Consider the following 26,436-nt stretch of genomic DNA (forward strand, 5'->3'; position numbering starts at 1 on the left):
TACAGTACCTTGTGAATCACCTTAAATAAAGCACTAAGGAAATATAGTTGAATAAATAGGCCATTAATTTTCTTCATCTGAGCTCCTAAGTTGCATCTAAGTAATGTTAAGACTAGACTGATTTGATCAAACATTTTGAGCAAATTTTCTAATATTTTAATCTTAAAAAACAGCCTTTATTAGACATGAATATGAATTTAAACTGTTTTAAGAACTTCTAAGATCCAAGTGCAATATCCCAGGGTTCAGATTTGAAAAACTAGAACTTTATTAATAATATCCTCTTTTCCTTTGTCTAAACTTGTTGCTTATTCTTATCACAGCTATGTTTCATAAGAGAGTTTAGTCTTCAAGGAATTTGAAAAAAAAAAACACCAAACAACTAGGCAATCCTGCATTAACATTCAAAGTATTTTAATTACTATATAGGGTATTCATGGGTCATTTATGTGAAGAGCTTCTATTTTTTTTAAAAAAAAGATATGCCAACTGTATGATATTACACATAATTTCAGGAATGAACAAAACTGGAGAATAATTCCAAATATCTACCAACACTGAATTATATTACTCCAAGGCTGCCAGTCTAGGGAGAAATGTAGAGATAAGCCTACAATTACAGCAAAATAGCGTTTGCAAGCAAGGTAAATACATTTATTATTCAATTCTCAGTTCATTAAACTATTCATCAATTTAGTCAATTAATCAATTTAAACCAGGGGTGTCCAACCTTGGCAACTTTAAGACTTGTGGACTTCAACTCCCAGAGTTCCTCAGCCAGCAAAGCTGGCTGAGGAACTCTGGGAGTTGAAGTCCACAAGTCTTAAAGTTGCCAAGGTTGGACACCCCTGGTTTAAACTATTCATTTTAATTCAGAAATTAAACATTTTTGAAACATTATAGGTTAATATACAGAGAGACTTTGTCCCATTAATTTGGGACAACCAAGTTTTGTAGTTAAGATTCCCAATTCAAATATTCCACACCTCTTATACTATGACATGTGCTGGGCAAAGAGTTTGCAATCATGTAAATTAACCTTTTCTGATGAACATTCTAATTCTGTTCGTTAAACATTTCAATTTTGCATAATTTTATAGAAAATACCATGGAAAAAAACATGGCTCTTCCTTAGTCTCAATACCTCCAATATCAAATCCTGATGAAATGTAGACTGCAATAGCGGGTTTTTTTTTTTTTTTTTTTTTTTTGCGTTCAAAGGGCCTTCGATTAGCGAGGAAATCAGCTTGCAGAATTAGCACCCTAATTCTGGAACCTTGGAAGAATAGGGACTCACCCTCCCTACAACCAAGTTTTAAGATTCAAGTTGTCTGTGTTTAAAAACTTCAAACTCGCACTTGTGTTTCATATACAACAGACCACCCTCCAAAATATACGATCAAGAGCAACTTTCCAACCTTAGCAGGGGCGGAAGTAAGTTTTGTACGCAATTTAAAAAAAAGAACACCTCCACTTGCATTCAATCAGAAATCGATCAAAATCCAACCCTCTCGGTCGCAGACGACAAATATTCGATTGATGGCCTTAAAATGGCGGTCGGTAAACTTGGGTTCAAATTTTGCAGTTACGATTGAAAAATATCATGCGTTACATCAAGCGCCTGGTTGAAAGGAGTAAAACACTACTAAATATTCAGTGCATTTGGTAATCAGCACCCCTGAATGCAAACGAACTTTACTTCTGAGGAAACACAGAGACCTTATTTTGACCGTCGCCAGAACGAAAAACATTAAGGAGCACTATCTTCTTTTTAATTGCCCAAAAACGCCTAAGAACGTATGAAAATACAAGATACAAATCAGTTAGCTACCCCAAGAGAAGATGGCCTACGTAACAAAGAACAAAAAGGTCGTTATAAACCTCGACTCAAAAAGGCTCCGTTTGCTTCCGAGGCCCGCGCATGCGCACGACCACACCTCGGGCTTCGGCGCCGCGGCCTATTTTTTTTTCTCTGTGAGGGCGCGCACGACTACTTTCGGGCGGGCAGGGCTTCTCTCGTTCTCTTCCCTCCACGCATGCGCACGAACATGATAGAACAGCACGCGCCCCTCCTCCCTTCCAAGTTTCCAACGGTTCAGGCCAAACGGCGCAGCAAAGGAACTCTTCGCGGCCTACCGATACCACCCAGCTATACCAATTCCTACCTCGGCAAGAAAAGGAGTCGTTCGCTTAATTTGCCATCTCTACCGCAATCAAAACATGAAAAAAAGGACCAAGAAGAAAAAAAAAAATCCCAAAACGAAGCTGCGTATGTCTCACTCCCACACCGCTCGCATTGGACCGCTAATCTAACTAACGCATGCGCCGTCTGGCCGCAGGACCTCGAATTTTGTGCGAATGGGGTTCTCGCGAGAGAACGCGGTCGTTCTGTTGTCCAGCGTATATCGCGAGAAGCTGAGCTTTGATTTTTTTTCTTCTTCAAGTCTTTGTGTTTTTTTCCCCCCAGCAAGAGAGGAAATTTTCTCTACTAGCACTAATAATTCCCCCCACTTCAAATTAGCATCGGATAGATTACTGCAATAAGTCTGCGTTTACAAGAATAAACTTAATTTACATATGATTGAAATGCGGTGCTCTGTGAAAATCCAACAATACACAGTTCTCATTTTCTAACAATCCAGATAATTCAATAAAGAATAAAGATAATTCAATAAAGAACATTCAATAAAGAATGTTTTACTTTAACATGGTTCAGTCCACACAGCCTACATGTCCCAGTGGCAGTAGCTATGATCAATCCTAAACCTATTCTGTGGCTCTACACTTTCACATCATTTTTTTTAAAAATATAATTTTTCATACTAGATTTCAACCCAACTATTGTAGATTATGAATTAGTTTTTTTTTTCTTCTTCTATTCAGTTGTGTCTGATTTTTGGAAACTGCCTTGTCAAGTTTTCTTCGCAAAATTTTTAAGAAGGGATTTGTCTTTGCCTCCTTAGAGAAAGTGACTAACCCAAAGTCATGAGACTGCATCAAAGGCAGGACTACAAGTCTTCCTGTTTCTAGCCTGATAACTACATCAAAGTTGTTCTTTATAAATTAGTTTTTAGTGCTGAAAGAACATCAATACAGGGAAGAGGTGGTTGATTTATTTTTCATAGCACCTGAAGGTAGGACAAGAAACAGTGGGTGGAAGCTAGTTAGAGTGAAATTCAACCTGGAACTGAGGAGGAATTTCCTTACAGTGAGAATGATGAATGGCCCTCCCCTTCCCAGAAAAAAAATATTCTACCAAATATTAAAAGAGGCAGAATATTTCCTCTAAAGGTGAAGAGGAGAAAAATGTTAAAGGCAGAAAGCAAACCCACTTTTTCTGCTATAGGAAAACAGTCTCAAGCCTGAAGAGGCTAGGTTTTGTTAAAGAATATTTAGTATTCATTCATAAAGCCATGCCACTCTATTCATCAACAAAGGGCAGCCACAAACTCCAAATAAGCAGCAAATAGGCAAGGAGTGGAAACTGACAAGATTAGCTCAGACAAACAAAATACATAGGATTTGCATTTTCCCTTCTGCCTGTAGAGCCAGTCATGACCCCATGGAAATCTGGCAACAGCCATTAAAATATTAAAGGACATATTCTTGCACAGGAACAGGCATCTCAATCACAAAGCCCCCCAAATTGTATAAAATCCCATCCACTCTCAACCTCAATTTGTCAGCCACCCCAGAAACATGCTGCTGTTGTTTCTGGCTACCAACTAAATTGAGATCTCCTTTCCAATTGTGATCTGCCTTCAATTAATTTCTCCTGTGTCTTTCTCCCAGCTTGGAAGAACCCAACCAGATTTTATTTCTGACACAGTAAAACAATTTGCTTCCCTTGGAGTTCTGGGTGCTTCAACCACTGCATGTTTTCAAGAAAAGGTTGGACAGTCATTTCTCTGGGATGGTATAAGGATTCCTGCCTTGGGTAGGGAGTTGGACTAGAAAATCTCCAAGATCTCTTCTATGTAATATATTAAAATATAGTTAAGTGGATTTAGTCTGGACAAACTATTCCCTTTCCTACACAATACCCAGATACAAGCTAGCTACTTTTTACAATAGAATATTGGACAGCCTAGCCCATACATTTATAGAGGGTTTAGTGTGTGGGTGTAAGATAAATTCATTGGTTAATTGAATAAACCATGGTTAGCCACAGGAAATTATCATTGCCTAATTAGGCTCAGATTGTTACATCATGTTATGTAGCTATGCGTCCATTTCATTTATTTCTGAGTTTTCTTGCCACTCAGCTATTGTGTTGTAATTTAAATAGTCTAGTTTGGTTCTTATAAAAAAGAAGCAATGATGCCAAATTAAGGATAAGTTCTGTAGTACCATTTGCTAACATATCATTGCAGAGAATCAGCAGTATCTCCACATTTCAATATCTTGGTTATTTTAACATTATAATCTCCTGATTTATAAAATTAGATTCATATAGCCAGATATCATCTGTACAGAGAGAAGCAGAATTTGCGGCTTAATTTGAAATTTTCTGAACAAGAGCTGACTGCTGTCATAAAAGGGGCCATAGTTTGCCATTACTGCAGTGGTGGTATTCTACTGGTTCGACCTCGTTCTCTCCACCGCTCTGCTGTTGGGCCCATCTGCCCGGGCTCCCATAATCACCTTTATCCTCTGAATTTGAAGCACAGCTGCTTTGCGCGGCATGAAGTGACCCAGGATTGTGCAGGCTTGCAGGTGAGTTAGAACGCCTCTGCACCTGCTCAAAGTGTGCATTTGAAGTGTGTGCACATGAAGTGTGTGCACGTGTGCAAAGCGCATCCACCAAGCCACGCCCACCGAACCGGTGCTAAAAATATTTGAATCCCACCACTGCATCACTGCTATAGAAAATGACTAGGTTCCAAAGGTCAGCCTTTGTATGTGGCCAGTCACAAAAATCACACGGAAACAGGTGAAGTATCTTCCTACTATTCTCTACTATATTTCTGTACAAACTATTGATATAAGATGAAAACTTAGAGCCTTTGTTTCTGCAGGATGAAGTTAGCACCCCCCCCCACACACTCCTAGAAAAATGAAATATCCTAGGAAATATTAAAAAGGCAGAATATTTTCCCTAAAAAGAGAAGTAGAAACTTAGAAGCAGAAACTCACCTCAGAAGCAGAAGTTCACCCCCACCTTTGTTAATGGGCAGGCCATTAAGGCCTAGGCCAGAGTATTCTACATAACAAAGCCCTCTACCCACCTCACCACCTGGCCTGGGAAGATTGCATCAGCCAGCACTCAGGTGAAGCCATTTGGTCTAGACAAAGCCTGCAAAGTTAGCTAAGACCCCTGCCCTTGGGAGTCTGACTGCCAATGGGATACATTTCTCACACACGAACAGGAAACGCTAAGGTATATAAGAGATATAGAGGGTATATAACTAAGTATCTCTCAGCATCTTGGCCTTTCTTTTCCTTCACCCAACATCTTGAAGGATGTGATCATCCTTTTCACTTTGGTGCTCCAAGCCACGTGGTCCTGTCCACCATTAAACCATCTTTCCAAACAGCCTCCATGTTCCCCCACTTGGAACTGAACCCAGAAGGATAATTCTTCCAACATGAGTTATTGGCTAGAATTGGTTTTTGATTCTTTACTAAAGCTGGAAATGCATGATCTGACTCATCATTGTATAGCTGGAGATGCCGCCTGTGTTCAAATAATTTAGGGATTTTTGTACAATCACTAGTTAGGGAAATGAAAGCTGACAAAGCCACGACCAGATGAGAAAGAAATTTGCTAAACGTATGTACATAACAGGTATACTGTGTGACTGAAAACGAAGAGGAATCAAAGACAAAGTAATAAAGGCTTTTTTCTGACCTTTGGAGTCAGTCCGAGATAGAATCCGGATAGGGCAGAGAGGCATTAAACGGACCAGGAAGTCTAATATCTTTCCTGCGAGCTGGGGAGCGCCTCTAATTTTTGTTATCTCTATGCCACGTTGGGAAAGCGGCTTCCCTTGAATGGGCGGAGCTTTGACCTGAGAACTCGGAACGGCAGGCGGTGGTGACGCGGGCTTCCCTGATTGGTGAAGAGCACCTTCGGGGCGGCTCGGAGTGGGGAGGGGGTGTCCGGCTCCTGCTGGAGCAAAGAGGTAGGGGCTGGCGGGCGAGAGGAGGCTTGCGGTGGGCACGGTGCGTATTCCCAGGGCTCCTTCCGAGGCCGCCGGGCATCCCCTCCAAGCCCCGAGCGGCGGTGTCAGCAGTGAGGCTGCCGGGGATCTTTTCCCTCTCGTCCTACCTGCTTGCCCATATGTTTTGGACTCCAGTTCCCATCGCGCTTGACTTCTGTGGCTGGCTGGCTGGCTGGCTGGCGGGGATTGTGTTGGAAACCTTTTTGGGTACAGCTGGTGTTGTATTCGCTCGACTCCATACCAGTGAAGGGGAAATAGTCGCCGGTCTCCCCTGCTTTAGCTGGCTGGCTCCATGAGGGTTGGATGCTGGGTTGCTACTGCGTAAATAAATGTAACTTTACGGCGGGTGGGGGGCGAGTTTGGGGACCGGGAATGTGAAGCCACGGTAGAAGTCGAACCGCCTGATTTTGTTCTTAAAACACGGCCGTGAAGATTATGGACATCTTGGCCGTTTCTGACCCGGTTTTAGAAAGCCGTTGTGGACAGCCAAAAGTGCGTGGTAGGAACTGCCGCGGTTCCGTGTCACTTGCCACCCGTCCCATCTCCCACCGCTGCCCGAACAGAACAGCCTCTCGGATAGATAAAACACCGAGCCTGCGCGGTATTGGGTCTTGAATTGGGTTAAGCAACCGTTTAAATATAATAGGTGCCCTTAAAGATATCATTTAATATTTCTATTCATACCAACGTGTGAGGTTGCTCTTGAGAAATTTCGGTTTTTTTTTTATTTATTGAACGAAGATGCCTCCCTTCTCAACGAGGTGACTCTGAGCGGCTTACAATTAATTAAAAAACACCAATATAAAACATTAAAACAAGAAATAATGGATTAGTAACGAAATAAGTTAAAAATAAATGATATTGCTTTCAAAATTGAGACGGGTTGGGTTTTGGAGGGTTTTTTTTTTTTTTTTTGGTATGCCTTCAAGTCTGTGTTGATACCTGGAGTAGTCCCATAGTATTCTTAGTGAGGTTTTTTGGAAGTGGCTTGGTATTGTCTCCTTCCTAGGGTTGAGAGAGAGTGACTGGCCCCAGGTCACACAGCTCCTTTTGTATCTAAGACGGAGCTAAAACTCATGGTCTCTAAGGGTTCTGATTTGCACAATACACCACTTGTTACCTTAAACAGAATTTACTTCATTTACTCATTTTTCCAGCTGTGTATGATAATTGCAAACTGAGACATAGCTAAATATTTGATCCATATTTTCTCTCATTCTAATATGCTCCCAAGTATGCTTGCCATTGTACAATTAGGTGATAGTGTGATAAAATAGAATCTACATTGGGACACTTTTCAGATATTTAGCAGTATATAATTATAGTCATAAAACATTAAATGAACAGCATATCCTTCCTGATCCTTACCTAAGTATATGCTGTAATACTTTGGGAACATTATACTATCGAGCAGCTTAAGATAACAAAACAAAATCAACAAAAAACTCCAAAGGTGTGATAATACAAAATTACCTCCACTGCAAAACTAGTTCAGTCAAATATCAGAATACAGATGAAGTTTGCAAAGGAACAGACCCCAGAGTTCACAAGGCAGAACAAATGACCATAAATTGCCTCAAAATCACAGTGGTGGTGTTGCAGGATGATAACTCAAAGCAGCATGAACGAAGCAGAGGGAACCTTGTTGTGTGAAGGTTTCTAGTTCTCACTGTTTCTTTGGACCCAGAAGTTGTGCTCAGCAGTCATTTCTGTTCAGGAGCTTCCTGTGATGAATGGTGTGATTCAAGGACTTTAAAAGGCCTTTTTGTGATGACAGAGATGGAGTAAATTGTTCTCTCCCCTTGCCACAAATGGGATGCCAAGTGTGCTTCCCCACTGATTTCATTCTTAGGAGAAAAGTAGGGCTTGTTTTCAAGAAGGTAGCACATAACAGTAGGAACTCCTGTCAAGGAAGGGCATAACTGAGACTGTTGCCATTATTTCAGTTTTCACCAAAGGAATTGCCATAGTGGGAGGTAAAGAAAAAGGTGGGGGAAGAATAAAAGAAAAAGGGGACGTAAAGAAAAAGATTAAGGGAATAAAGGAGGTGGACACAAAGAAAGATGGAGGGGAATAGTGCTAAATACAATACTTTTCTTTGAGTTTGTGAGTAACAGTAACAGAGCTTTATTGCATTTATCCTTGCAGAGTTCCTTGTGACTACCAAGCTGCTGTCTCCATATATGCAGAAAATAATACTAATAGCTAGTGGGAGAGCATGCTTATTTAAGTGACAAAACTGGTGTGGAATAACCACCTTTACTAGGTGTGTAGAACCTGTGCCCCCTGTCACCTCCACGTTTCTTGTGATTCTGAGCAGTTGCTGCCCTGAATCTGTTTTTACTTGGACAATCATGGATTTCCCATCCAGACTCTATGGCAGGGGTGTCAAAGTCAAAGTCATGTGACATATCACAACTTTTTTCTCCTTCACTGAACCGGGTTTGGGCCTGGCCAGTGCGTGACGCATCTGGCCCGTGTGCCGCGAGTTTGATAGCCCTGCTTTATGGTATCATTCAAAAAGAAAACAAAATTAAGGAAAGAAGCAGTTTTAGCAGAAACTGTACTTTTATCATTATTTTAAAAAGTGTACAAGGACCACTTATTTGAATCACTGTTAACTCATATTAATTATATAGAATGTAGTTAAAGTATACAGTCTCCATATTGATAGTATAAGTTCACCTTAAAGGTATTCGCCATGATGAATTTGCTCTTGACTGAAGAGTATTCTTTGAGATAAGATTAAATTCATACATTTATGAAATTTACCAGTGTATCAATATCTTTGGAACAGAGCTTTGGGGTATATATTTTGGGATACTAATATTCACTGCTTAGTAGTGTCATGTTTGTTTTCTGTGGAGTATGGTAAAATTGTACAATGTGATGAAAATATGATGGAAATGGGCAGGGGATCTATTAATTAACTGTGTGATTTCAGGTTGCAATGCCTCACATCTGTTTTTGGTCCTCCATTGTGACAAAGCTGAATTTGGTGGTCTTGCTGCTTTTTATAACAAGTTTCTCTTCGTGCTTGAATGACAGGGTTGCAGTAAGTATTTTTTTTTAAATAAACAAATATTGAATACGTTTCTCTAAAGAAAGTTAAGCCATCAGCCAGAATGAATATGGGCGAGTGGGATGGTTTCTCTTTTTTAGCACTGTGCTTTCAATGCAGATGGTTATCCACATATTTCATTGGTTTTTTAAAAAAAGATCTTTTCTAATGCATATTTAATACATAGAGTATTTTCGCTAATGAAAGATAATATACATGCTGGAAAGCTGACAGGCCAGGTTCAAGACCCAAGTGCCACACAAAGCAGTGAGCGCCTGTTAGTTGCCCCTGCCTACTTAGCAGTTCAAAAGTTTGCATGCGACCTGATAAATAGGTACCAATTTGGTGAGGAATTAATAGCATTCAGTACCACTCGATGTATAGTCATGCTGGTCACATGACCACAGAAATGTCTTTGGGCAACCCTGTTTCTGTGGCTAAAAAATGGAGATGAGCAGTGGTGGGATTCAAATTTTTTTACTATTGATTCTGTGGATGTGGCTTGGTGGGCGTGGCTTGGTGGGCGTGGCAGGGGAAGGATACTGTAAAATCCCCATTCCCTCCCCACCCCACTAACCTGCTTTCCAGCTCCTTTCTCCTGTGCAGGGCAACAAAAGAAGACCCAGCCGATCAGCTGGGACACAATGGGAGGCAGAGAATAGGTGGGGGTGAGGCCAGTCAGAGGTGGGATTTGCCGGTTCTCCGAACTACTCAAAATTTCCTCTACCGGTTCTCCAGAACTGGTCAGAATCTGCTGAATACCACCTCTGGTATTCTGGGCACTGCTCCTCCCTAGAATTGGACATGAGTGGAGAAGGGAAACCTTTACTTTTACCTTTACATGCAGGTCTAGAAGTAACCCTATCTTTTTTTTAATGTAGGAATTTGCTTTGACAAAAAAAGAAGAGGGTGATTTAAAAGAACCAAACAAGGAAGAATTGGAGGTGATCGAGGAGGAAGAAGAGGTTCTTGATTCTGAAGACTTGGAAGTTTTTTATCCAACAAATCAGTGGCAGACTATCAGGCCAGGTAATGGAAACATGGTTTATTTTTAGAGCTTGTGCAAATAATTCACAAGGGAGGCTTGCAAAGGAACTAAAGCACCCCTCTTTACTCTGCTGCTCAAAGTGTTGCTAGGGAAGAAGGGCTGAATTAGGCCAAGGTTTAGTTTAATCCAGCATTTCCTACAGTGACCAATCCTGTGCCTGCTGGTGTTTACAAATAGGAGGTGGAATATAGCCCTTTTCTGTCATTGTTGCCCTGCACCTGGTATTGGGAGACATTGGCTGCCCCAGCCTAAAGGTAATGTTATGTCTGTAGTACCCTTTGATAGAACTCTCTTCCATGAATTTAACCATTACCCTTTTAAAGGATCCAGGTTAGTAGTCGTCACCAAATTTTGCATTTAATTCTTCAGGTTAATTATGTGGTTTGCTTGAGTGGCAGTGCCAGAAGAACTGTCCTCTCTGGTTGCATGCATACAAATGCAGTCAGTGATCCTCTCACAGGACAGTGTCTCAATACTGGATGCTTAGAAAAAACGTTATTTATATTATTTTATGTGCTTATCCACAGGTACTAAGGTTTAGTAACCTTCAAATCTCAGTTGATCAAAGATACTGTTGATTAATTCGTGGAAGGAAGTTCTAATAAATGAGACTGCCTCTTGAGGAGCTAAATTATTGACGTTCTTTTTGTCAGTAGTGCAAGACTTCAGGGAAAACATAAAAAAGTAACAAATAGAAGTAAAAATGAATATCTGTTATTAATATTTCCTCCAGTATCTCAAAACAAAAAAATATTTATAGATAACGTGCACTTTTTAAAAATGGAATCAGTTATACTTTAATTAGATTATACCTTTTTTGTCTATTTACATCTTGGAGGTGCAGACATGAAGCCAAAGTATGAAATGCAGACAAAGGAAAAACTCCATTTTATGATCAAGATATTATTATATACCAAAGCTAAAGTTAACATTGTAAGACATGCTGTTCAAAGGCAGTCTACTCTTTGTTGATTAAATAAGATCTAGAATGAAAAAAACCAATTATTGTGTCATCTATTTTCATTATTATTTTCCTTAAATGCAATGAACATGTTCAGTTCTGAATTAAAAAGACTGTGCATTTCAAATTTTCCTGAGAACAAATATCATGTCCCACAGTGGATACTCTTGAAAAATTGCGAGATTATAGGGTTGTCCTCAAGTTACGACCACAATTGAGTCCAAAATTTCTGTTGCTGAATGAGACAGTGATTAAGTGAGGTTTGCCCCATTTTACGACCTTTCTTGTCACAGTTGTTAAGTGAATAATTGCAGTTGTTAAGTTAGTGACATGGTTGTTAAATGAACCTGGCTTCCTCATTGACTTCGCTTGTCAGAAGCTCGCAAAAGGTGATCACATGACACCCCCCCCCAGGACACTGCAACTCTAAATATCAGTCAGTTGCCAAATGGGTGACTTTTAATGATGTCATCATGGGAATGCTGCAGTGGTTGTAAGTGTGAAAAATGGTCATAAGTTACTTTTTTCAGTGCTATTGTAACTGAACTGTCACTAAACGAATGGTAAGTTCAGCACTACCTCTACTTCAGTTACAGATTATATTAATGGACATCTCAATCTTCTCATGTATGAATTTCATTAGTTTAGAAACACATGCTGTGTAATTTTGACAGAATATATATTTTCTCTATCGCGTGTTTTAATTCTGTTCGCTTTTTACATTTGTGTCTTATTTTATAATACACATTTGCTCAGTTTGAGTCCTTTCTCACCTTACTTGAATGGCTCAGGATTTGCATTGTCAGTTCTTCCATTGAGATGTTTTTGCCCTACTTTTTGTTAACAACTTTAAAAGTTATAATAAGTCTCCTTTGAATGAACTTATAGTGATACGTTGAATCCACTAGTTTTTAGAAGATAAACATATAAGTGATAGAAAATCTATGCTACTCTCATTCTTTTCTGTTAGAAATTATCCCCATGTTTCTTTATCCTGCAAAGCCCATTGCCATAAATGCCCTGTGAGTATAGAGACTCATGAGTTGCTGATCATTGGAATGGGTGGCGCTAAGGAAGTTTTGCTTCTAATTTTGCATACTTTTGCTTGTGTCGGATTATCAGTTTCTTTTTGAATGACCAATTTTTGATTCCAATTAATAGGCTCTGATTACCCAAGTTCAATGCAGTAGAAATTAGGACATCAGCAATTCATATTGTTTTAAAATAGATTTCTAATCTTGTGTTGCGAGGATTCAGACAATCAATACAGTCCTGACTGTTTGATAATAGCGCATTTGGAATACTTGTACAAATGGTCCCTGGGTTCAGGAGTAATCTGTAAAAGGAGTGGTTAAATATGGTAGAGTAGCATATTACACTATTTATTTGTAATATGCTACTCTATTTATGCAAATATTTATGCAACCAGACATATGATTCTCCAAGTGTTGCTGAATTACAGATCCCAGAATTTGCATTGAAGAAGTCCATAGTGAGAAGTGCTGGAAATTATTCAGCATCTGAAGGCAATAGCATGGGCCTCCAGCTAGATCAGTGGTCACCAACCAGTGGGCCAGGGACCACTGGTGGGCCGCGAGAAAATTTTGGTGGTCCGCAAAGAAATGTCCCCCCCAAAGCATTGCCCCCAAAGCAATTAATCCAGGCTGCATGGGAACACAAGGCTGTGCCACCCACATGGCCCACCTACCTGCTGGCTCCCACCCTTCGGCTAAGCGCAAGCCTTACTTTGAGTAGAGCCACGCAAGCTGGAACTGGAAGGTAAGACCAAAGGCGGGGGAGGGAAATCTGCCCCGGGGTGGATTGCTAATGTTGGTGGGAAAGTCGGTCCCATATTCCGGAGCTGCAGGAGTCACAGGACTGATCCTTCGGTCATCCCAGAGCAGCTCCTCCATGGCAGGCCGGTGCACCCAGGTGGAGGAGCAGCTGCTCCGGGATGACCAAAGGGCCAGTCCTGTGACTCCTGCAGCTCTGGAATATGGGACCAACTTTCCCACCAACGTCAGCAAGCCACCGTCAGTCAAAATTCATATTAGTGGTCTGCGGGATTTGAAATTATGAGTGTGGTGGTCCCTGAGGTCCAAAAGATTGGCAATCCCTGAGCTAGATGACCTTACACTAAACTAATACGATGGAACTTTAATATTCTTTAAGTTTTCATTGGTTCCCTGTTTGAATATGGTTTTGAATATTTATGGAACAGATAGAGACAAATTTGAAATCTCTTAACTTCTTATTTTCAGGTCAAGCTATTCCTCCAGGATTACATGTACAATTAAATCTTCAGACTGGAGAAAAATTAGCCAAACTTCCAGATGACTACAAAGAAAAAAGTGACACACAACACTCTCTGAAAAGTAAAAGGTATACAGATTTAAAAGACTTTTTTTTTTCTTTTTAAATTGGAAGAGGGTCAACTTCTATTTGTTTTCATTGTTTCTTTGAAAGGGAATGCTACCAGAAAGGTGCGTCTTTCCAGAGCAAGGTCTTTCATAGATATTGTTTGAAATGTTGATCTATTAAAGTACATAACCCACACTGTAAAATAAAGTCCTGATACACTGGAATGATATAATCGCAAATGCAAGTCAAGTAGAAAGCAAAGGATAAAAAAATACCAGTATAAACTAAATACTCAATTTAGTTTTACTGTTAATGTACTAATCTTGGTGCATCCAGGAGTCCTTGGAGTCTAGTTTAGATAGATAGATAGATAGATAGATAGATAGATAGATAGATAGATAGATGGATGATAGAGATAAAAACATACATACATATACTGTATATGTATGTATGTATGTATATATATATATATATATATGTATGTATGTATGTATATGTACATGTACATATATACATATACACACACACACACACACACACACACACACATATATATATATATATATTCTTAAGTTTTCGGTATATGGCCTTCAGCTTTGTTGTATTTTCCCCATTATAGTTGTGCTTAAAGGTAACGTTCAGCAGACATCTGCCATCATCAGGCTTCTGTTGTGTCGTCTGTGAGTCAGACACAGTGGTTTCAGATTTAAATTTGGGCAGCCTATTGCTGTGCCAGAATATCCTGATTGGTTGGATATTGGTCTGGAGTTTGTGTGTTCTGCTTGATATATATATATATATATTTTTGGCTCTTTTGTATCTTGATTGGCTGGCATATATATATATATATATATCCATGAGACATATAGAGACCAGAAGATGAACAGACCCATGGAACAGCTGTCCTGCCCTACATAAGAGGCACTACAGACAAAATTAGTAAGATACTATACAGACACCACATCAAGACTGCCTTCAAAACAGACAGAAAAATAGCAGCCATCCTCAGAAACCCCAAAGACAAAATTGACCTGGAAAACCAAGGCATATCTAAGTCCCCTGTGCATCATGCCCGGCCACATACATTGGACAGACCAATAGAAGAATAAGCACCCGCCTGGATGAACACAAAATGCAGTCAAAAAGCTGGAACACACTTCCTCACTAGTCCAACACATGGAAGCCACAGGTCATAGCATAAACTTCAATGGCACCAAAACCCTAGCCACTATAGAAAATTCCAGCCACAGAATCATCAGAGAAGCCATAGAGATTGAAAAAGACCAGAAAGCATGAACAGAAGAGATGATTCCACCAGGCTGTCAATCATTTGGAAGCCTGCACTCACAAACAAAAAAATCTCCACACCACAAGCCAGGCAAACACCTGGGCACAAACAGATCCCCCTGATACCTCCAGCTCGAACACATCCCAACCAGGCACCCAGATGAAACCCAGCTTCCTAACTAATGATAGCCGTCCATTTACCCGAAGCCAAGCTGCACTAAAGACCTCCAATAAAGTAACACAATGCTGCCAGCCAATCAAGATACAAAAAGAGCCAAAAAACAGACAGAAGATATTAGAGACACCAATCAAGCAGAACACAGCAAACTCCGAGACCAATAAACACAGACCAAGACTCCCAACCAATCAGGATGAAGAAAAACCATTCTGGCACAGCAATAGGCTGCCCCAAATTTAAATCTGAAACCACTGTAAAAGTCTGACTCACAGACGGACACAATACAGAAGCCTGATGATGGCAGATGAGATTCTGCTGAAACGCTTGCTACAACTTTAAAAGCACAACTATAATGACGTGGGAAAATACCTGAACAAAGCTGAAGGCCATACATACATACATACATACATATACATACATACATACATACATACATACATATATATTCCTTAAGTTTTTGCCGGTACTTACATGTATGGTATTCGGCTTTGTTCAGGTATTTTCCCACTTCATTATAGTTGTGCTTTTAAAGTTGTAGCAACGTTTCGGCAGAATCTCATCTGCCTGATGATGGCAGATGAGATTCTGCCGAAATGTTGCTACAACTTTAAAAGCACAACTATAATGCCATGGGAAAATACCTGAACAAAGCTGAATACCATACACACACACACACACACACACACACACACACACACACAGATTTATAGCAGTGATCAAGTTTCTCTGTCCTGCTAATACTTATCCTTTAGTGTGATGCATATGTCATCATCTTCCAGCAAGGCTTCTCCAGATTCTCTGTAGGACAGATTAGCCTTATACAAGAGATTTTTTTTTCTTTTTATGATCCTTTAATCCCTTTTTATCGGGTGAAGTCGGGCAACTGAATGGAGCTGAGCATTTGCTGGCCAGATGCCCTTCCTGAAGCCTACACTGAGTTCGCAGCAGATGTTTTCTCTTTGCGCCCTGATAGAGAAACATCTAGGATTGAACTCTCAACCTTCCGAGTGGGAGGCGAGAGTCAGAGACCTCTAGCCACTGTGCAGCTCAGCCATAAATAAGAGAATAAATAAACACAAATCATACATCGTAGTTCAAAACAATAACAACAGAGTGGCCCAACATTTCAGCCTCCCAGGACATTCCATCACTGACATCAAGATTGCAGGAGTGAAACAGGAATGTCATCAGCACTATCCAAGAAGAGACAACTAAATTACAAGGCATTAAAAATGCAATCCATTAGAGAAGATTTGAATAGGGACAATGAGTTCTTAGACCATTATTTCTGCTAATTGATGGGGCTTTCAGTTACGCTATTATGTAAACCCATTAGCCTGTTTTTCTCCACCCACCTTTCTCTTGCTTCCACTTTCTGTATTTAAAGTCCTCTAAGTGTAATAGTGAACCTGCTCTATTCATTTTGTGTCAAGAGCTGCTACTCATGAAAGCTTATTCCCTAATAAAGTTGATTGATCTTAAAAGTGTTTATAATGTATTATAAAAGTACAATCCATGGCTGGGGTATACCCCAGCCATTGATTGTACTTTTATAATACATTGTAAACACTTTTCAGAATTAGAATCCTTATTATTCTTAACCTTGGGGCTTCAAAAATTAACCAGGGGGTACATAATATATCGGGGAGTAACATTTTGTAAGCCATTTTGATTGTTTATCCAAGCTGGAAGATGGAATTTAAATAAATAATAAAAGTTATTTTATTATTTCTTATTATTTTATAAATAATAAGAAAATTATCTACCTAACGATTCTATCAACATATCAGTAGTGATTATGCTTAATTGTTCCTCTGGCATAAAGATTGCATTTTGATGGAAAAGTAACATTTATGCTAATTAGCATATTTAAGTGCGAGGACCAAGAGATTAAGAATTTGATGCAATATGAAAAATACATTATTTGGGCAAAAAAATTTAGAAAGATTATCTTCCAAGGGATCAGTTTTTACAAAATACAGGCAGTCCTTGACTTGCGACCACAACTGAGTCCAAAATTTCTATTGTTAAGTGCGACATTTGTTTAAATGAGTTTTACCTCATTTTACAACCTTTCCTTGCCACAGTCGTTAAGTGAATCACTGCAGTTGATAAGTTAGTAACCTGGTTTTTAAGTGAATCTGGCTTCCCCCATTGACTTTGCTTGTCAGAAGGTCACAAAAGAGGATCTACGTGTCCCCAAGTCACTGCAACCCTCATAAATGTGAGTCAGTTGCCAAATGTCCTGATTTTGATCACATGATCCCAGGGGTGCTGCAGTGGTCGTAAGTATGAAACATGGTCATAAGTCACTTTTTCTCATGCTGTTGTAATTTCAGACGGTCACTAAATGAACTGTTGTAAGTTGAAGACTACCTGTATATGGAAAGGTTTATGATGGCATGCTGGGGACTCTACCTTTGTAATAAGGGTCTTCCTGTAGCATTATAGTGTTGGATTTCTTTTCTTTTTTTTGAACAAATTTTATTAATTTTTAAAGACATACAAAACATGAAACATAAGAACATAAAACCTCTTTTCTGAAAGTTATTTGTAAATTTTAAACAAATAAAACATTTTATACACCATTGACACATCTCCTTATAAACACATACATATCCTTTCAAGTTCCTCATTATTTCTCCCTTTACTTTTATTCAATTATATTTCTTTTCTATATTTATCTATTTTATATGTTTTTATTCACTATACTTATTTTTCCTTCTGATTCTTCTATCTTTTATTCTCAATTGTCCTCTTCTAACATTCCTCCAAGGTTTTATTAGCTCAATCAAGCATAAACACACAAAAACACAAAACAGAGAAACATAAAAAACATCTTTTCTGAAAGTTGCTTAGTCCCGGGTTACAACTCTTTGTACAGACACAAATTCAAATTCATATTCATTTTGTATACCATTCCATATCTTATTACCATTTTCAATTTTCTATATAGCTTCTCATCTCTTTTAAATTTTCTTAGTTTTATTTTATTTATCTCATCTCAATTTAAATTATAATATTTATTATTCTTTGTCTGTTCTATTTCCAGCTATCCATTTATCTTTCTTCTTTAAAGAAAACTTCTCCTGTACACTAATTGGAGTATGACGCCTTTATCTCTTTCCCCTACATTTATAATACTTAATATAAAATACATAGCTTACATTGGGATTCTGTTTGGTACATTATAAAATTATACAATATTATCATTGTCAATACAAATCTATTCATTAATATTAATATTCATTTATATCTTAAACACTTAACACATTACTTTTCAGTTAAATATCATACTTTTATGGGAACACCTACTTTCCATAGTTATTTCCCCCCCACCTCACATATTTTAAATCATTATTTCATTAGAATGTTCCCCCTTCTCCTACTTCAAATCTCTCATTTCACAAAAAATTTAACTGGGATAACACAATCTAATCATTAATATTAATATTAAACATTTTACCCATTTCAATTAAATATCATGCCTTTATGGGAACACTTATGCTTTCCATAATTATTTCCCCCCCATCACATATTTTAAATCATTGTTTCGTTAAAATGTTCCCCTTGACAAAAATTTCACTAAATTATACTAAATATTTTATCACATTTTAAATTACATATTGTTCCCAATTTTCCAAGATTATTTCTAAGTACAAATATAAAAATACAATCTTATGTACCTTTCTAGAATCCCTTTTTCAATAAAGTTTACCCATTATCTCTAAAAGACTTTTGTTTCTTTGCATCTTGCTCCCCACCATTGAGGCTTCTCGTCCCTTCCTTTCTCCCTTGCTTATTCTTCTCCTTGCCCTCTTTACCCCCTTGTCTCTCCACCTCCCTTTTGTACTGCTTTCCTCCTTTCTGTTGTTTTCTAACATGGTATCCACTTTTCACCTTATTCTTCTCTTTTTTGGTTGTTTTTCCAAGTCTTAAAGTCCCCCTTTCCTTTTTCTCTTTCTCCTTTCCTTCCCCCACTAAAGTCACTTGTTCATCAAAAATGGCTTCTTCTTTATCCCAGTCATCCTGTTGCGCAGTCAGCTTTTCATAAGTACAAACCGCCATGTCTAAAAATTGAAAAAGGGTGCCAAGAGAATCCTTCCCTTCTTGCTCTTCTTTTTTATATTTTTGGTATTCAAGTTTCAATCCATCCACAAGTGATGCCATTATAGAGAGAAAAAGTTTTTCCAAACAACCACCCAAGTGCTTTTAATCAGAGATAGTTCTCAGAAGTTCCAAAATCACCAAGCAATCCAAATAAGCTGTTTCTTTTAAGTACTTTCTCCTTCTTCACTTTCTCTTTCTGGGGTTGGTGTTTAGTCACAAAGTTCCATTTAAAATATATCTTTTAGAAGTCTTATTAATGTTTAATAACTCTTTAGAATTCTAGGCAATCTTCTCCTTATTTTCAAATTAAATGTTCAGAAATCCTTATCCCTTCAGCATTTAATTACCTCCAATGCAGGTTTTCCGATTTCTCTTATAGTTCCATCCGCTGTCACGTTAGGAAGGAGAGTGAAAAGAAAGAAAGAAAAAAAAAACTTTCCCTTTTAGAATTCCATTCGCCGCTTGTAACTCTCTCTGGAAACAATTTATCTTTAGCAACTTTCAAATTCCAGGGTACTTTCTCTTACTTTATCCCGGTCAAAAACCACGTTCACAACTCTTCCGACTTTCTTCCTCCTGCACAATCTTGTCCGGCTGCAGGTTTCTTTGTGGTGGCCATTACTGACCGCCGCTCCTCCGCCTTGGGAAAAGGGGGTTTTGCCGGCTGGGGAGGGGGTCTGTGACACCCCCAAACCCCTATCCGGATCCCCCCTGTCTTTAGCTGCCTCTACGGGGCAGCTGTATCTCCCAAATCCAAGCGGATCGGGGGCACCTTGGCAGCGAGCGCAGCACGGATCGCGTGGTATCGCGAATCCCTGCCGCTGCCGAAGCCTTGCAAACCGGAAGTCATCTCTATAGTGTTGGATTTCGATGTCTTCAGCTGGGAAGTCTAACTCTGCACTAGGGGGTTGGTGAAACTGGAGAGTTTTGCAACTTTGGAAGCAAAGTCACAAAAATAGCACAGCTGCTTTTCTATCATGGGTCCCCTTTTAATGGATAACGTATGAAGACATTAATTCTCAATGCTTATAGTCTGATGAATTTCTATTTTTATTCAGGTCTTTTCTGCTCTCTGCTCTCCCTTCAGAACATGGTTTTGCTTATAGATTCATAATTTTCCAATAGGCAGGTTTTTAAATTTTTCTTTAAAAGAGGTAGTATGGTTATTTGCCATATACAATATAATCCCTGATGGACAGCAACCATCAAATTATTATGAATATATGGAAAAATAAAAACCAGAGCCCTCAAAATTTTAAAAAAGTTCACACTCTAATCAAGGCACCTTTATAATCCTGTACATACATTTTCTCACTCTCTGTCTTCTTGTCTACCTCTTGTCTCTCCCCCCCTCCCCATTTATTGATTTATTCATTGTATGTCTAAAGTACTCCTTAGTTTTGCAGAAACTATATATTACAGGTCCTCAGTATGCCTTCTACAATGGTATGTACTCTGAACAGAGAAAATACTTTTCACTCTCAGTCAGCTCTTGAATTATCTGTGTCTTTCTTTTGGGTGACATTTTAAATTAAAATAGACATTAAAAATACAGGGGTATTAGTACATAGACAAACTTTCTGTCCATTTCTGCTGATGGCTTTGGAGCGTAGCTTAAATGACTACAGGTTTTTCTTAAAAACTTACCCAGCTCTGATATGAAAACAATATATGAGTAAACCTTGCTTTGTGCCATGTACTGTTTCCTCCATTTTTTTTTTGGCTTAGTTAAATAAATAGAGTCAGGATGACTTTTCTGAAGAGGATATATCTGTTCCATTGTTGACACATTGTTTATGGTTTATGTTTTTATGCTAGGCTAGGCCAAATAGATGTTGACCCAAATTCATTCACAACGCAAGAACTCAAAAGGGCCTTGGCTAAAATGAAAGAAACCAAGAAGGCAGATGATACGCCAGAAGAAAAGGTATGATATAAATCCAGGAAAACAGCAGTGGGAAGGCTGCCAAGCACTTAGCACTCATATTCTTAAACTCAGTGGGGACAATGTTGATAAAAGAAGTGAAATCCATGAAACAAATGTGAACCAAGAAAATGGATGCGATCTGGTCTGGCTGAGTCCCAATAATCTCTACTTCCTTCTCATGTCTGTTTTCTTCCCTGAAAGAGCAAGAGAAACAACCCTCCATTTTCAGTGCAGGGATGCACATTCTTTTTTTCAGACTGAGGCCCACACTTGAGTTTTTGAATGACATCCAGGGAACATATATTAATCAAGATGGCAGCACATAAATCTTATAAACAAGCAAACAAGCAAACCAAACTCTCTGTAATTTAATTTGTAATGTAATTTTAATTAGAATGAAAATAAAATGTGGTCAGTAGGCACACAGTTCATGATGTATCATTGTGTTCACATCGCAAATTACAATTGGGAGATGACAGAGTTCCCCAATATTTCTGGCTTTGTGGACTAGTGCGGGGAGGATGGTTCATGCTAGCAGCTGGCAAGCGTACATGCAGCTTCATTTGCATGAGCAGCACGCATGTGTGCCTGCCGCTCAGGCAAATGGAGCCTAAACGCATGTGCTCCCCTGCTGCTCCCGCAAATGAAGATGCATACATGGGAGCCCGCCAGCTGTTTCCATGGCCCAGTTGCAAACCCCTCACGGCCCACTAGTGGGCGGCGGTCCACAGTTTGGGGACCCCTGTTTTAGAGGGAGTTTGGGTAATGTGCTTCTGCTCTAATGAAGCAATCTGTCTTTGGCTTCTAAATGCCTTTCTTCTTTTATTTTCTAATGCTTTTGTGAGGATCCATGCGTAAGAGCAGGTAAGGAAGCTAATTTAATAGCCATCAATGTGTGTATCCATCCATTTTTTTTTTTTTTACTGACAGGATTCAGATGGAAATGATTTTGAGTTTGTTTTTTTTTTAAATTAAAAACTCGGGTAGTTCCCAGGCAATTGCAGCAGATGTTCCAGTTTTTATAAAGACATTTGAGCATCAGCTCATTGCCTACCCAGCAAAAAGCACCTGAGAGTATAGCAGATGAGCCGTTGAAAGACCACCTTGTGGCTTAAATTGTGTTCTAACATTGCTGAGTCTTTTTCATATGTTTTTCACTTTGTTCAGACTCTTCCTCATTCTGGCTTGTAGATGTTTCAAACTAGGGGCCTGATTCTTTGCTTTCTGAATGCATTGCTTCAGTGCATGTATCAGTTGACATTTCTAGCAGGTGATTGCTAGAAAGTAAAACAACAGAAATTTCAGGCATTAAGTAGAAATAGATTTATTAAAATCCAGAGGGTTGTTTTCTTTCTCTTTCCCCATCCCTATCCCAGTTTCTAGAAAGAAGCAGCCCTAAAACGAGAATAGGCATTTTACAAAACCAGTAGATTGGAGTTATTAAGGGATGTTTATTTATTCCTGTATCTGGCCACAAAGTAATAGATGTTGTTTATGTGGAGCTAAGAAGCAGCGTTTGTTGGGAGAAACAATCATGAATGTCTGCATGTTTACTTTTGGCTTATAGTCTTTGGGTTTGCTGCCCCCATTTTCTAGGCTCACCAGGAAGACATCCGACGCAGATTCCGTCCCATTGAAAAGCTAAAGGAAGAATTCAGGGAGCTCAATCTGCAGCTGGAAACCGACCTTGAAATTATGCTTAAACTAATCAACAAATTCAACAATTCAGCTTCAACGCTTGAGGAGAAAATCACAGCACTTTCTGATCTTGAGTACTATGTCCATCAGGTAGAATTTTTTTTAAAAAAATACCAGCAGTTGTTGGGGGAATTCCTGGAATTGACATTTACATGACTACATGTTTTGTAGAATAGTACTTAGCAATAGCACCTACACTTATGTACCGCTTCACGGTGCTTTACAGCATTTTCTCAGCTGTTTGCAAATGTCAGTGTATGGACCCCAATAATCTGGGTTTTCATTTTACTGATTCAGAAGGATGGAAGGCTGAGTCAACCTTGAGTCGGTCAGGATCAAACTCCTAGCAGTGAGCCGACTTTGCTTGCAGTACTGCATTCTAACCACTGTGCTACCATCGCATCTGTCAAACGGGTCTTAACAGATTCGTCCTTTCCTGAATAAAGAACCTCAACTCATTTGTTCAAATTTTGAATCGTGCATGATTTGAATTAGAGTACTACACCATTGTTCTTTTACAAAGGCTTTCCCCGATTCATCAAGGCTAACATTAAACTCTTTCTCTTAACCACATCTCATGTCAGCTTAGTCATTTTACGATCAATGTTCTAAATTCTCATTCCACATCATTTGTACTGGCTGATGAGTTTCTAATCTGCTTATTACTGCCTCCCAAGTGTTCTTTTTTTTTAACTCCCTAACCTTATTAATTAAGTCGTACTTAGAATACCATTTAACTCACTAGATTCCCTGGGATGTATTCTAAAGAACTACGAACTGTAGCTTTCTTCCTTCTAGAAAGTACATTGTTTGTATAGGAAGTTTGCAAGCTAATCACAGTAACTTAATTTTCAATTAATCCCCTCCCCCCCGAGGCTGATTCTAACTAAATAACAGTAGGGTTGGATCCAGAGATCCCAGTGGGTGGGATTCTACTCAAGGAATATTCTCTCTCTAAAAAAATAAACACAGGCAGGATGTGTGACCTTTCCCAACATTGTAAAAGGTTGCAAAGAGGCTGGGCCCAAAGTTGCAGCAGTGTTATATGATTTGAGGCAAGAGGCTTTGCATTTGATTTTAAAGCCTCTTTATCATTTAGCTTCTGGAATGCGTGGATTGATTTATCTCTGTATACATATATTTTAATGAAGCACTTACCTTGCATGTGGAACTGTATCTTTCATAGGTGGATAATGCGAAAGATTTGCTTTCCCTTGGTGGCTTGCAACTTTTGATTAATGGGCTGAACAGCAGTGAACCCCTGATGAAAGAATATGCCTCTTTTGTATTGGGAGCTGCACTGTCCAGGTGAGCATCTCGACGTATACCTGTTGCTTTAAGAATCTGGGTAAAAAAGGAGTAAGCCAAAGAAAATGTCAATACAGGTACTCCCCAAAATAAAACCAGGTCTTACATTAATTTTTGCTCCAAAAGATGCATAGGGCTTATTTTCCAGTTAGGTCTTATTTACGGGGAAATGTGGTACTAAATGGCATCGGTCTGGCTGACAATCTTAACTGGGGCTTATTTTTGGGATAGGGCTTATATTGCAAGGATCCTGAAAAATCATGCTAGGTATTTGTCAACTTACAATAGTTCATTCAGTGACTGTTCAAAGTTTCAACGGCACTGAAAAAAAATGACATGATCGTTTTTCGTACTTAAAACCGTTGCAGCATCCCTATAGTCACATGATCAAAATGCAGAACAGCAATTGACTCCTATTTATGACGGTTGCAGTATCCCAGGGTCATGTGATCCCCTTTTTGCAATCTTTCCTCAAGCAAAGTCAATGGGGAAGCCAGATTTCACTTAACAACCGTGTTACTAGTTTATCAACCGCAGTGATTCCCTTAACAACTGAAGGAAGACAATAAAAATGGGGCAAAACTCACTTAACATCTCTCTCGCTTAGCAACAGAAGTATTGGGCTCAATTGTGACTGTAAGTTGAGGACTACCTGTACCACCAATACAGTTTCACAATTCCAGATTTTCCTGGCAATGCTGTGTATCGCTCCTGTTATCACGACTGATAGATCCTGAAGTGAGTGCAGTGAAAATACCCTGCAGTTGCTAAGTGGCTTTAAATGGCTTTTTTAAACCTCTTTTGCAATTTTTGAAAACAATTTACCCACCTGCTGAAATGCGGCTTTCACATAGCAGATTGCTTCCCCCTTCACACAGCCAGGTGAGGTTATCAGTGCTGCTTCATACAACAAAAACTAGAGCAATACAAACTTTGGGGAATTAGCTGATAATTAGATTTTTAAGTATCCTTGCTGAAAGGATTCTAGTGTCAGAAACATAGCATATAAAAAGGAATAGATGCTCTCTGAGATTATAACCAAACGCATCAAGATTCAGAAAGGCCCAAAACTCACCTTCGTATTGATTATTGAAGTAAAAGTGATTTGCAACCTTGCAAACCCTCCCCCCCCCCCCTTCGATTTTCATCATTAGGTCCTAAGTATGTCTGTCCTTATCAGTTGTAGTCAGATAAATGCTTAAAAAGTTTGCATTAGTCTGCCCTGGGTATCTTTCAGATCTCTTCTCAAAGCAAAAATGTGAACATTGCTTTCATTTTTAGGGTGCCATTAATATTTTAAAGAACCATTCGACGTGAATACTGAAGCTTGTCCATGAACATCTCTACTTTTGGAAATTGCTTAACCCAGCTCCACCTTTTTGTGGCATGGTTAAATGTTACTGTGTATATATAGGTAATGGGCATGTCATGTGAAAATCAAAACCACCTTTATATACTTCGTTGTTTGCTAATCTATGCCTTTGTCAGGGTTCCGGCAGTTTACACCAATTAAATCATGAGCCTTGAGCCACACTTCCAAACATTTTGTATACACGTTTTATAGTTGACAGCCTTTCTATAAGGTCATATTTCAGAAGGCCAGCTTGTATTGTGTTGCAGATTAGCAAAATCAAGTTTTTAAAAATTCAATTGGAACACTTCCAATCCATTATGTTGTCAGATATATTCCAAAGTATTCATACCAGAATTCATTCTGTGTTTTGACCTGGGGCTTGATTAGTACATTGTGTTGGCAAACACCATCTTACCTGCTGGCATTTTAAGTGCCTTAAACAAAACAAAATCAATAGAGAAATTTAGAGCTGACAGTGCACAGAAACTTGCACTTTAATGATTTAATGGGATATATAGAAATTGCCTAAATGCATGTCAGTTATAAGATATAAACTGCAGAATCCCAAAACAAAAGAAATGAATGCCATGTATAGCAGTGTGTGAAAAAGCTGGAATCACACCAAGTAACAAATTTCATAATGTGAACCAATATCTCTTGTCTATGTCAGATAATAGCTATTATCTTCTGTTCATTCAGTAATCTTTCAAAAGTTTGTATATTGGCATAGGTTAAAATGTAACAACATCTGAAATGTACCTATTCAAAGGCAAATACGTATATTAATTAAAACCATATATAATTCAGCATATTTCTGTAAAGGATATGCAAAAGCTGTATGTTTATTGTTAGAAGCAAGAAGGTCTCCCTGCATGCATTTGCAAAATGAGAATATAGCTGTGCTGAAGTCTCCTGTTTCTTTAAGAACAAAAGGCTAATATTAATTCCAGGTGATTGTAGTCCAACTAGAATGAAGAGA

At 38.9% G+C, this 26,436-nt stretch overlaps 2 protein-coding genes across 16 annotated transcripts in view; one reads left to right on the forward strand and one right to left on the reverse strand.

Annotated features, from left to right (window-relative positions):
- Positions 1 to 6,013, reverse strand: part of MATR3 (matrin 3) — a 34,673-nt gene extending 28,660 nt beyond the window's left edge. For 6 of the 10 annotated variants that reach the window (XM_087947967.1, XM_026668558.2, XM_026668560.2 and 3 more), the window contains exon 1: positions 2,166 to 2,324. The gene's annotated coding sequence lies outside the window, so the exon portion shown is untranslated. Of the gene's footprint in view, positions 1 to 2,165; positions 2,325 to 5,851 lie in introns of those variants that run through there. The other 4 variants (XM_087947970.1, XM_087947947.1, XM_026668557.2 and 1 more) reach the window with 3 other exon arrangements.
- The window catches only part of SIL1 (SIL1 nucleotide exchange factor), a 51,220-nt gene continuing 30,763 nt past the window's right edge, over positions 5,980 to 26,436 (forward strand). The window contains exons 1-8 of one of the 6 annotated variants that reach the window (XM_087947993.1): positions 5,989 to 6,059; positions 8,313 to 8,430; positions 9,109 to 9,219; positions 10,107 to 10,254; positions 13,496 to 13,616; positions 20,989 to 21,097; positions 22,694 to 22,885; positions 23,982 to 24,103. In XM_087947993.1, the coding sequence (XP_087804119.1) occupies positions 9,115 to 9,219; positions 10,107 to 10,254; positions 13,496 to 13,616; positions 20,989 to 21,097; positions 22,694 to 22,885; positions 23,982 to 24,103 (797 nt within the window). In that variant the 5' untranslated portion in view covers positions 5,989 to 6,059; positions 8,313 to 8,430; positions 9,109 to 9,114. The other 5 variants (XM_087948014.1, XM_087948003.1, XM_087947996.1 and 2 more) reach the window with 5 other exon arrangements.

This window comes from Notechis scutatus, chromosome 1 (genome assembly GCF_049901735.1).
Source record: "Notechis scutatus isolate UNSWTSFEM ecotype Mainland chromosome 1, rNotScu1.2, whole genome shotgun sequence".
Lineage (NCBI taxonomy): Eukaryota > Metazoa > Chordata > Lepidosauria > Squamata > Elapidae > Notechis > Notechis scutatus.